This window comes from Rhinolophus sinicus, chromosome 5 (genome assembly GCF_057876585.1).
Source record: "Rhinolophus sinicus isolate RSI-liver-muscle chromosome 5, RSI-T2T, whole genome shotgun sequence".
Taxonomy (NCBI): domain Eukaryota; kingdom Metazoa; phylum Chordata; class Mammalia; order Chiroptera; family Rhinolophidae; genus Rhinolophus; species Rhinolophus sinicus.
In genome coordinates, this window is record NC_142505.1 from 39,138,617 (window position 1) to 39,150,784 (window position 12,168).

Consider the following 12,168-nt stretch of genomic DNA (forward strand, 5'->3'; position numbering starts at 1 on the left):
GGGCAGGGAGAAGAGAGCAGAAGAGAGAGGGGTTACGGATGTTTAGCTCCCTGCTGCCTCTAAGATGTGTGAGAATATGCTGGTGCTCTGGGCATGGAGGGAGCAGCTAGAACTAACACTAGCTAGTTAGATCTAACGCTGCTTTAGTTTCTTGGGTTGAAGGGATCTTTTGGGTGCTCACACAAGGCAGGTAAGCAGATTTCTGACATGCAGGCTTACATAGACCTGGAAATAGTTGGTGTTTCCACCAGCCAGAGAGGAAAAACTTCATAATACATGGGGAATTCGTTAAAGTACTCAGAAGGGTATTATTTCAGTAGAAGGGCAAAACCAGCTATAGACTTCAGGTTGCTCTAGTCCCACATAACAAAGTTTAAAAGTAAAAACTTGCAAAGATAAAAAGATTTCTAAGTAACTTTTATGTCCTAGAAAAAAGTGTTTAAATATTTTTTTAAATACAAGAATAAGAAAAAATAAAACTTTTTGCTCTCTAAAAATACATTGCTATGAAAATAAAAATGCAAAGCATAGGCTGGGAGGAAATATTTGTGAAATGTATGTCTGACAAAGACTTGCATCTAAAATATATAAACAGCACTTACAACTCAATAATAATAATAAGATAAACAACCCTATTAAATTGTTAAAAGATTTGAACAGACGCTTCACCAAAGAAGATATACAGATGACAAATAAGCACATGAAAAGATACTCAATACCATTAAACATTGGTGAAATGCAAATTAAAACCACACTGCAATACCACTACATACCCACCAGAATGGCTAAAATTTAAAATACTGCCCACATCAAGTGTCTGTAGGGCTATAGAGCAACAGAAACTCTCATATGCAGCTGGAGAGAATGTAAAATGGTATAAGCACTCTGGAAAACAGTTGGGAAGTTTCTTAAAAAGTTAAGCATATGTCTACCAGATGACCCAGCCGTGTCATTCCTAGATAGTTACCTAAAAGCAATGAAAGCATGTGCCCACTGGTACAAGTACCCACACTGGTACACGAATGTTCATACCAGCTTTATTTGTATAGCCCAAACTGGAAACATCCCAAATGTTCATCAATAGGTGAACTGAGAAACAAACTGTGGTGTGTTTTTACAATGGAATAATATTCAGCAGGAAAACAAATTATTGATACATGAATCAGCATGGATGAATCTTTAAAAAAATGATGCTAAGTAAGTGTAAAAGTCCAGCAAAAAAAAGCATACATACTGTGTGATTTCATTTATATAAAATTCTAGAAAATGCAAACTACTCTATAGTGATAGACTTTAGGTCAGTGGTTTGGACTATGGGGGTGATGGAGAGAATCAAAGTGGGCAAATTGGAGGAATATTTAAGAAGGACGTAATTAGCAAGACTTGGGAAAGGACTAGACATGAGGGATGAGGAAGAGAGGGATATCTCCCATGTCTCTAGTTTGAAGACCAGGAAAAGCAGCAGAAGTGTGTTTTCTAAGATAGGAAACACCAGGTCTGAACATCAAATAAAGTATTCAATTTTAATAGGATGGAGTTTGTGGAGGTTCAGGTGGAATCACTGAGTAAGCAATTGGATGTTCTGATCTGTCGCTCAGAGAGGCCTGGGTGGAGGCAAAGGAACTCAGAACCCAAGTCATCTCAGCCAGGGTTCCAAAATATAAGTAACCTGAGTACACTGAGAGAAGGGGTGACTCCAACTGGCTTTGGAAGGCAGCTTCCAAAAAAATTCAACCTGACTATAAGATAAATGTATTCAGCTCCTCTCTGGACAATATTGAGATTGTCTTTTCATTAATGGTTTGATATAGATATAGATACAGACATAGATATATAGAGATATAGAGATATATATAGATATCAGTATATATTATAGATATATATAGATATTAACATATATAGATGTAGATACAGATATAGATATATAAAGATATAGAGACATAGATAGATATAGATATATATATATATAAATATATATGTTATATATATATAAACAGATATAGATATATAGATATAGATATAGTAGAGAAAACACCGTAGCACAGTGAAAAGGGCCCTGAAGTACTTAGTAAGCCTAGATGCTAGTCCCGGCTCTCTCGTTATGTCACTGTGATTGATTTAGAACAAGTAGATTACTCCTTCTATTCCTTGTTTTCTCTGGCCACAGAATTCTGCATTTACTTTCTTTCAGCATTTTAAAGCTGTTTTCAGACTTCCATCTTTTCTGTATTGGGTCCTAACTGGAAGTCTGGTGTGTTATCTGGGCCCCACCTCTTTCATGAACATAGAATTCAGGTTTTTGTCTCCCAAGTAGCTATGAAACTTCAGAAAGCTCCACCAGTTTCCCAGTCTCCTCTTGTCTCCTTTCTGATTGGCTTCTAATTGTAAAATGAGAGGGATGGACTTTTGGCTCATTCATCCATTCATCCAATTTTTATAAAGCATGTGCTAGGTACTGGTGTAGATGAAATAGCCCGAATCCTTATTGTCCTTTTATTCTTTCTCAATGAGATTTGTGTGAGTTCATCTAGTGCTTGTTCGTTTCTTTTTTCCTTAGAAACATCTTTCGGTTGGGCTCAGAGTTTAGAGGACAAAGATGACCATTTAGATCTATGATTCAGCAAATTACTCCAGTTCTTTGGGATTTTTGGGGGCGGCTTAAGGTCAGGTTTAGGAGCCATCTCTTATTTTTATTTAACGTAGTTATTTTGTGTTCTGTTCTTCCGGATTTGCTTTGTAATTAAATTTTATCTAGATAGATGATAAAATGAGTTTTCCTTCCCTAGTTGCTCTCAGGAGGGGAAGGGGCTAGTATAATAAGCTAACTGGGGGTGGGGAGAAGGGATTGCAGCTGGTAGCTGGGAAAAGGAATCATGCATACATAAGTAATAGAGAACAGACCACCCTGGAGCGGGGAGGCTTGGATTACGGTATTTTTTTTTAAATGCATGTGTTAGGGAAGAGAGTCCAGCATTTTTTGCAAGAACTCAAGAAATGACCTTTAGCCTTTTGCAAGATATTTATTAGGTAGGTACAAAAGTGATTGCGGTTTAAAATGTTAAAAAACTTTTTTTTTTTTTTAAATTGCAAAAACCACAATTACTTTTACACGAAACTAATATCTCCCTCAGGCCTGGGCTTGCCAAGAAGGGCGTGGAAGCATGCATGGGACAATGTTATATCTTTATATCTCTTTATATCTTCATTTGATAGTCTCTACTATATTGACATAAATTTATTACGGATAATTTTTATTTTCACCTTGATTTTTATGTACTTTGTATTTTTCCAAGTTTCCACAAGGAGTCGGCACTTCTTTTATAATTAGAGAAACAAAATCCATGGTAAATGGAATTTTAAAATAATATTTGTAACCTAGATACTGTGATGGATGCAAAAGAAATGTTTTGTGCAGATGGATAATTCTGTTGTAAGACAGGATTGCCTGGTCCACAAAGCACCCCACTCCCTCCCCCAGGGCTCCCTGGTATTGGCACCTCAGGCTCTGATCCAGACACTTGTCTTCCCCCCATAGTCAAGTCCCTCTAACGGTGGCAACAGAAGCCCATTGTTTCTCTAAGTCCATAGCACAAACCAAAGGAGACTGCAAATACTTTCTCAATTTTTGCTCAATTTTTGCTTGAAATTGAATTGAAGATGGGCACCTGCTCCCTGGCCATTCTCTGTCTAGGCAAAGATTGCTTGTGTAAAATGACAGCTAATGTTGCCTCGCAGAATATGCATAACTTGGGTGAGCCTGGGCCTATTTTTGTAAGATGGGAGGGTTCAGCTTTTAATGATTTTTGAGAGTTTCCCTGGGGGCCAACATGTGTATTTGGAAAACACTACGGAGCAGGCTGGGAATAGACTGGGAAGACCATGGTTGTGAGGCAAAGGCACTGCACTTTTTCCTTTATACTGTTTTACAGTCGGCGATGGGCATACTTGTCCTTCTATCAGATGAACAATGATGATGGTTACTATTTTGCAGTAACCAATGTGCCAGGAATTATGCTATAGGCTTGGACTGCTCAAGACTCTTTTGTTTGCAAGTGACAGAAAAACCAATTCTAATTTGCTTGGGGGAAAGCGGGGGATTTATTGGACATGTAATTGAAAAATCAAGGCCCTGGTTTCAGGAATGACAGAAAGCTGCCTATCTCTTGACTCTGCTTTCCTGTAGGTTTGCTACAATCTCTGGCATAGACCCTCCCCAGGTGCTGGCCAGATAGCCACCGGATGCCTCAGGTCAACATCCTATCTCCTCAATAACCACAAAGGAAAGAGGTTTGATGGGGGTAATGGTCTTGAGATGCTTCCCATATATGTTTTCCCTATAGGAACCTTTTCCTGTAGCCCCTTCCTCCTTTATGGCTCAGCCCTGAGGTGTTATTGCCCAAAGGGGCAGGGCAGGGTGGGTACCACTCAGAACACAAAATCCACACGGAGGAGGAAGGAGACATCTCCTTCAGAATGGAAGGTGGCATAGAAGCCCTCAGGGAATAGGGAATGTGAGGAAAGAGACTGGAGAGAATGAGTCTAGGCAGAGCACACGTGGGTTCCCAGAGGGGCCTGAGGCCACCTCTGGGCCAGGTTTTCACCTAGGGAGGCGTATGGTATAAAGTCAGAAATCCCAGGTATGTTGAGGAGGAAGCTGAAAGCAGCAATGGCCTGTGCCCCACTTCCTGTTTGGAACTCTGCCCCAGAATGCCTCGGGCCAACACAGGAGGGCTGCAGCAAAGTGAAGTGCTGGTGTGGTGTATTTTGTGGGTTCCTAATGGTGCCTCTGAGTCACCTACAGTCCCCCTGTGATAGAGAAGGGATCCTAGAGCAGCCACATGTTCCCTGTGGGGCATGAAAAAGTAGCTGAGAAAGAGGGAACAACTCAACATGGGGTCACAGTTTCTGGGAGAACAAGATGGACAGGTGACCGAATCCTGCCAATCTGAGTCAGGCCCAAGCCTTGTGGGAATGGTCGGCAAAGAAGCTGTTTTTCTGCTGGATTTATTGCTGGGAAGTTGTGAGCCTGGATCTGCTGGGGTCTCACATGGGGCCTGAGAGTATAGCTCACATGGAAGGAAGCGAAACTGAGAGATGGAGACTCCCTGAAGTCTTTAGTCTCTAGAATTCAATCCAGGCTTGAAGCACATGTGCCCTGGGCTTTTCATTTACATAAGCCAATCAATTCTTTTTTTATTTAAGCAAGTGTGAATTGGGTTGTTTGTCATTTACAGCAGAAGGTGCCCTAACTAACCCATATTGGGAAGAGAGAGGCAGCACCAGCCCAGGCATAGAGCCTGGAATTAGTGAGAGGACAATCAAGAGGAGCCTGTAGATGGACATGTTGGGTGGGATGGGGTGAACTGAGAGACATGTAGGAAAGTCTGGGATGATGTTAAAGGTGAGGGAAAGATTTCGTGCTGGGAGATACATGGTTCAGGGACTGGGTGGGCTTGTGTCAGCAGTCAGGGCAGGAAGAAGCTGAGGACAGTGTAGCCTTAGGGGAATGAGGTGAGAAGAGCAGGTTAGCAGGGTTTGGAAGCAAACATTGACTGGACATTCAGCCTTCAGGTGAGGAAGGTATCCCAGGTGGCTGGGAAAATGGTGAGACCACAGGGTAGGTGGGGTTAGGAGCTGCGAAGAGAGAATTTGGTGCAAGACATGCTGATTTGAGATGGAAAACCAGAGAGTAGGTAGAAATACGGGTAAAATATCTGGATATAGTGGGTAGATAGGGAGTTATCAATACAGGAGTGAAATTAGAGGCCAAACGACTAGCTCCTCTAGAAAGTGTGCCTGGAAGTAAATACTGATGAGTGTCTCTTTTGCTGGAGGCCAGTTGTGCTGGGGCTCGCTGTAGACCTCGAACTGACACCACAGACCTCTCTGACAATCGCAGTTGGTCAGATTATCTCCCACAGAGAAATCATGTAGGAATCACCACCAGCTGGAGGTATCACACAAATGAGGTATCAAATCAAGTGAAACTCTCAGACGCCTCACAAGAGTTGTAGAAATCTGTCAAGCGCTTCAGTGACTTGTTCCGAGGAAGCATCGGGGCTGGGAGAGAGGCTGCGCGGACTGCGACCTCCGAAGGGCACCCGCAGACCATCCTGAGACAGAGCATCAGCGAGGTCTCCAGTTGACACACCGGGCCGGATGTGGTCGGCGCCGGAAGAGAAGCGTGGAGCAGGCTGAAGGCGGGGCGGGGGGGGGGGGTGGCTAGGGCACGGTGGCGAGAATCGTTACATTTTGGGGTCCACACGGCAGTGGGAACCGGGCGGTAGCGGACTCCAAACACGCTCATCCAGCCCAGCGCCAGGACCAGAGTGGCGTCGGGCCAGGTATACGGCCCAAAGTCGCCCACACTAGGGCCCCGGGCCCGGGCCGGATCTGGGTACTCCTGCCTAAGTGAGCGTCCATGCAGTCCATGATCCCAAGTCTGGCGTTGTGAGGCGCGCAGCAGCCCTGCGCGCATGTGGCCGCGGTCACTGTACACTGGGGTGCCTGTGGCCGTAGCTTTTGCCGGCCGGGTTCTCTGCAGATTGGCCCGTCTCTGGGGGCCGTGTTTGGCCTCAAGGACTCAGCGTCCTCTCCATAACCCCTCATGTGCCCTTCTCCCCAACCGGACCGCCCCGCCTCGGCGCCTCTGGGGCGGAGCTCAAAGGCGCCTGGTGCCCGGTGGGCCGAGCCCCGAGAGCGGCGAGATCAGCAGGGGGCGCTGTGGGCTGTTGCGCTGTCCCGTGGTCCGTGCGCGCGGCCCTCGCCTCCCCTCGCGGCGAGCGCAGAATAGGGCGCGCAGCAGCGGAGCTGGGCCCCGGCCGGGACCATGGGCGGTGAGCACGTTGCGGGCTGGGGCCCAAGTGGTCACCGTTGGGGATGAGCGGCGCGGAGACTCCAAGCGGGCAGGCGTCCCAGGGTCTGGAGTTGGGAGACTGGGGGAGTCCTCTGGACGCCCCGAGGCCGGGGCTACCCGGCAGTGTCTCCTGTGGGAGAGTGGCGGCGGGGCTGGGGTCGGCTTCCGAGTACTGGTCGGAATCCCGCAACTAAACGCCCCCCTGCATCCCCGCGCCCTCCTCAAATCCCAGGCCCCCGACTCCCTTCCTGCCCCAAGCCACCCACCCCCGCACACCCCCTGTCCTAGCCCCCCGCCGCCTCTCCAAGCCCCAGCACCCTCGAACCCGTCCTGCGATTCCGCCACCTTCTTCCCAAGCCCTCGCCCTCACCTCCGGGTGGGCGCCTCGCCCACCCCCGCTGCCTCCCGCCTCCACACCTCCAGCCCCGCGCCTCTCCTGCCTCGCCCGCCTCCACCCCGCGTCCCCGCCCCTCCAACCCGCTCCTGTTCGGCCCCCGCCCTCCTGTAGTGGGATTCCAGCCCGCACTCGAGCTCCCGGAACCCCCCTTCCCAGGCAGTTCCGAACCCTCTCGTCGCCAGGTAAGAAGGCGGCGGCAACTTTTCCGCGGCCTTTCTGGGGGTGGGGCTGGCTCCTCCTGGCAGCTACCTGCGTGGGGCGTCTGCGGGTGTCCCGGGGCCCCGCGTAGGGCCGCTCCGTGCGCAGGCTGACGTGCCTGGAAGACTCAGGCTAGGACTGCGTGGTTCCGACCGCACGGCGTTGCTTTAGCTCGTGAACTTGAATATGTCGCGATCTTTTGTCACACACATACACACACAATTACATCTGCTTAGGGCAGGTTGCTTTCTTTGTGGCTGCAGCGGTCTTTCAAGTTGTACCTGTGGATGGTTAAAGGATTCGTGGTGCAGGCGGATGTGGAGCCATATTTTCCAGCTGGGGCTCGGCATTCAGCTGTAGAGAAGGGGCTCCGTGGGGAGCGAGGCTCTTACCGCCTGGGTAGCCAGTGTCTTCGTGGGAAGGCTAGCCTGCTTTGTAAGCATTCAAAAAGTAAATCAGGACAGATGTGGAATCAAATCGGTGCTAAGGGGCAAGTGTGAGGTGGATGGCCAAGGGGACCTCAAGAGGATTTCTCAACTTGGGGACATTTGTTGCTCTTTGCAGAAGGCCCTCGGATGTAACCGAGTGTGGAGCAGACAGTGCCGAGCCCAGCCTTCCAAACGTGACGTGACTGTAGACGGGGCTTGGCAACAGCTCCTTCTTCTCAGAGGTGTTGGTGCCCAGTCTGGACATCTGTGGGAAGAGTTTAAAGCAGATGGTTTGACAAGCCTCCTGTTCCCTGGAGAGAGGTGGAGATGCTTGGTTACAGCTTGAAAGCCAGTGCGTGAAGCTACCCTCTCCCTTCTCCTGGCTTTCATTAAGTCTTGGATTAAATTAATTGCCTACTGCAGAGAAAGGACATGCAGGGGGTACGTCTCTTTTAGGGATTAGCTCCTGGCCAGCCCACCCTCACTGATGTGTGGGAGGCTGCTTTGGGGCACCAAGGACAGGAAGGACCACCTGGCCTCTGGAGCACAGCATCCGGAGCATTTGTTTAACTGATATCCGTACCTTTTTTTCTTTTGATTGGCTTAATAGTAATGAGCTCAATATTCCTTCACTCTTAAATAGTGAATTAATAAGTGACTAGCCCCAGGTCACACTGGGGCTCAGAATGCTTTCTCGGAGTGCCCACACATTCCTGCGGGCATCTCCTTAGCTCTCACCACTCTGCTCTGTGATGAGTTGTTGACCATCAGATGCCCCACTGGCCAGGGGAGGAGGTGGAACTATCGCTGTGGCCCCAGCACCCTGCCTGGCACCCTGTAAGTGGTAGGTACTCAGTGTTTGTCTAGTAAAAAAAGAAAAAAATGGATCCCCCTCTTGAATCCAGTCTGTCTGAGTCTATAACCCATGTTTTTCCATTGTGCTGCACTATTTTCAAAATGTCCTTAAATTAATCAAATTTCATGTGTATGTGTGTATATATACATATATTCTCATTAGAGACAAACTCATTTCTGTGTGTATTTGGGCAGAGAGATCAATTTATGGATCAGCCTCTGACAGCTGGGTCCTAACCTCAGTGGGGACTCCAGAATTTCCAGGAAGTAAAGCAGTTGTTCTTATCCCAGAATTGGGGTGAGAGGGTGATGGGCACTCTGGGATTTAAGGCTTTTTGCTGAGGGGCGAGTCCTCCACAGCTTAACCTGTAGGGCCCTGAGCTGCGGCCACAGCCCCCTTAAGCACCCCCTCATCCCTGCCCATGATGGAGGAAACACTCAGGGACACCAGCTGCCACTTGCGGAGGCCACTGGCTACTTCAGATTGCACCATCTTCACTCCAGTGGGCGCTGCCTACCCCAGATAACCACTTTCCAAGCAGAGCTCGAAGCGTCCCTTCTTGCACATTTCTGGCAATGTGGTTTGCAGCTCTGCTGGGGGGAGGGAGGCAGGTGTTTTGGGATGGTGTTTCTGGCAGAGGTGGCTGTGACCCACTGGCACATGGAGCAAAGTCCAGTTCTTCTGACTCTGTCAAAGGTCAGCTCTGGAGAATACAGCCAGAGGCTAAGGGGGCGGGATCACCCTGTGCCCCCTTTTCTCAGGAATCCGGAAAGAGCTGGAATTCAGACTGTCACTTGGAGGGGGGAACCTGCACAATCCAGTTTTACGGCTGTCATGGGCTTATCTTTCTTACCCAGACTATCTCTGTCTCCAGGCCTGGCTTTTACCCAGAATTCCTGCAGGTGGTGAAAATCTATTTTCTAGAAGAGGTTTAATTAATGCCTGCAACTTGTGAGTGAGAGAGAAAAAGAGGGAGGGAAGGAGGGTGGGAGGAACCGAGACTGACTGCTCCGGAGGTGGGTAGGCAAAAGATGGGAGAATAGCCAAGGTTCTAAAAATTCAGAGGAGATTTCAACCCTGGAACAAGGTTCTTGGTTGGTGGATTAGGACTTGCTCCCACATTCTGGTATGGGGGTTACCATCAGGAGCAAAGTCACTGCAACAGAAAAAATGGCCCTGAAATGACCTGAAATAAGGTTTCTGGGCCCCCTGTTCTGGCTTCCAGAGAGCTTTGAAAGCCAGCCGAGAGATGAGCTTAGCAAGGTGGGAGAGCACTGAGCCACTTTAAGTTTTTGAATGAGGGTTGTGCCCCTTTGGATATGGTGGCTTGAGCAACATTGGTCTGGGGGCGCCACCTCACACCTGAGATGCTGAAGGAAGGGCGAGTCCAGGTGAGTGGCTAAGGTAGAAGCAGCCAGGAGGGTCTGTGCACCTGCATTTAGGGGATGAAGAAGAGGCACCAGCTGCCTTCTGGTGGGGTGGTGGGCATTTTGACAGAAGCAGCCTCTCAGGGCCCTGTCAGAAACCTGCTCGGCAGCCTTGCAGATGGATTAGGGCCTGTGGAAGTCCATAAACCCAGAGGTACTGCAAAGCACCCATTAACCAGGAATGAATTACAGGGTCTGCTCTGAGTCCAAAAGGTAGGAGGGCCGGAGTGGCCTCACTGAGCCACAGACTCCAGCCTGCTAGCCTCCACCCTAGAACCAGCAGGCTGCCCTGAATGCCTGGGCCTGGCTTGGGGAAGCCACTGCTTTTTGGAAAGGAACATGTCAGTCAGCTTCCTTCCAGAGCATGAAGGAAGTTAATGATTAAAAAGGCACCGAGAAAAGACCTTAAAGGAGCCTTGTGGAGTGGTTCCTGCAGCCAGGAGGCCACCTGCACGTATCCTCTTGGCTGGGTTGTCCATGCGTCCCTCTGTCTCTCCCTTTCTGTCTTCCTCCCCTGCCCCAGCCCCATCCTTTTGCACTATACACACTGGTAGAGCCTCCTTTGTGCTGGTGCTCTGCGGCAGGGGAGAGTTGGGGCAACTCACACATCTAGTGGTAGCAACTGTAGAACCTCGAACATTCTGTTTGCACTGTCACTTCCCCAACATACACACATTCACGTTTCTGTATTACTAGGCATACCTTTTTTCATTTGCTTACCACTCTCTGTGCCTCTGTGTATAAACCAACGTCCTTAGAGAGAGAGCTATAATCAATAGCATAGAAACCGAAGCTTTAAAAAACAGACTGAGTTGAAAATTATTGCACCTAGTTTTGACACCCCCTCTCCCTCCTCTTCTCTCAACTCCTGTGTGTGGTTAGAGTCATCATTTATACTAAATTTACAAACAGTTTGAATACTATTTGTCCTCCCCCTCAATTATATGAATACAGGTGTCTTTCCAACCAACAAAACCACAGCTTACTTTCTTAGACCTACCTCCTTCTTGGATCCAACCCTAAACTTCAGGCCTTCAGAGCTTTAGTAATATCACTTTGAGCTTTTTACATATGAAATAAAATGCTCTTGCTTGCTAATTTTGTCATCTGCTAATATAGGAGAATGTGAGGTTGGAGAAAGACATTGACTGCCTCGTTAACTCTTTATGCTTCTAAAATGAATGTAGCAGCGGGATTAAGGTAGAGAAAAGTTTTTAAAGTTATAGTAGGAATGTCTGGAGGCTCAGAAATAATAATGGAGGGACACAATCTTACGGGAATTATTAAGCTTTAAACATTGTTACTAAAATGTGGAGAGATACATAGGAACTTGTATAGTATAGGAAAGTACAGAATTTTGACAAGTATAGATTGATTAGTATAGAAATTTTGATCTGTCATTATGTTGAAATATACTAATTATTATGATCATACATTATGCTTACATAGTACTTTTTATAAATAGGCAACTATATCCCTGATCTCATTCAATCCTTCCAGAGAGTCTGGGATCTTCTTAGAGATGGAGAAACAGGACCACAGGGGATTTAAAAGGCTTCCGCTAGAATTCACATATCTTGAACAGAGAATACAATGTAAACCTAGATATTTCTGCTACAGTTGCTTGATAACCAAATGTGGTTACATAGTTATTTGAAAATTATGGGTGGTCTCCAGCTTAGGTATTGATTTTCCTTAACAGTCAAACAAACGGCAACAATGTATGCTTAGCACCACCAGAAACCTCCTGGGAGATTCCTCCGGGTTTGGGGATGTCAGAGGTTCTCTAGTGACTTTCTAATACTGGCGTACCTGACTTTGGTTGTGCGTGCCGCACAGTGCCGTGGTTAAGAGTATAGATTCGGAAGCCAGACTGGCTTTGAATCCTGAATCTACCATTACTAGCTTTGCATCGTTGGGCTAATTACTTAACCTCTCTGTGCCTCAGTTTATTCATTTGTAAAACTGGGCTGATGACAATAATACCTACCCCCGTGTATTGTTGT

The 12,168-nt window shown here is 47.4% G+C and overlaps 2 protein-coding genes across 6 annotated transcripts in view; one reads left to right on the top strand and one right to left on the bottom strand.

Moving 5' to 3' along the window:
• Positions 1-896: 896 nt before the first annotated feature.
• Positions 897-7,801, bottom strand: LOC141567341 (uncharacterized). Its single transcript, XM_074314086.2, has 3 exons — positions 7,733-7,801; positions 7,227-7,583; positions 897-6,986 (listed from the first exon to the last, which is right to left on the bottom strand). Exons 1-3 carry the CDS (start codon positions 7,799-7,801, stop codon positions 6,606-6,608), a joined length of 807 nt encoding a protein of 268 aa, XP_074170187.2. The 3' UTR covers positions 897-6,605.
• The window catches only part of PXYLP1 (2-phosphoxylose phosphatase 1), a 65,422-nt gene continuing 59,956 nt past the window's right edge, over positions 6,703-12,168 (top strand). The window contains exons 1-3 of one of the 5 annotated variants that reach the window (XM_074312931.2): positions 6,710-6,836; positions 7,365-7,435; positions 8,016-8,723. The gene's annotated coding sequence lies outside the window, so the exon portion shown is untranslated. Of the gene's footprint in view, positions 6,845-7,364; positions 7,436-8,015; positions 8,724-12,168 lie in introns of all 5 variants that reach the window. The other 4 variants (XM_074312932.2, XM_019747398.3, XM_088798371.1 and 1 more) reach the window with 4 other exon arrangements.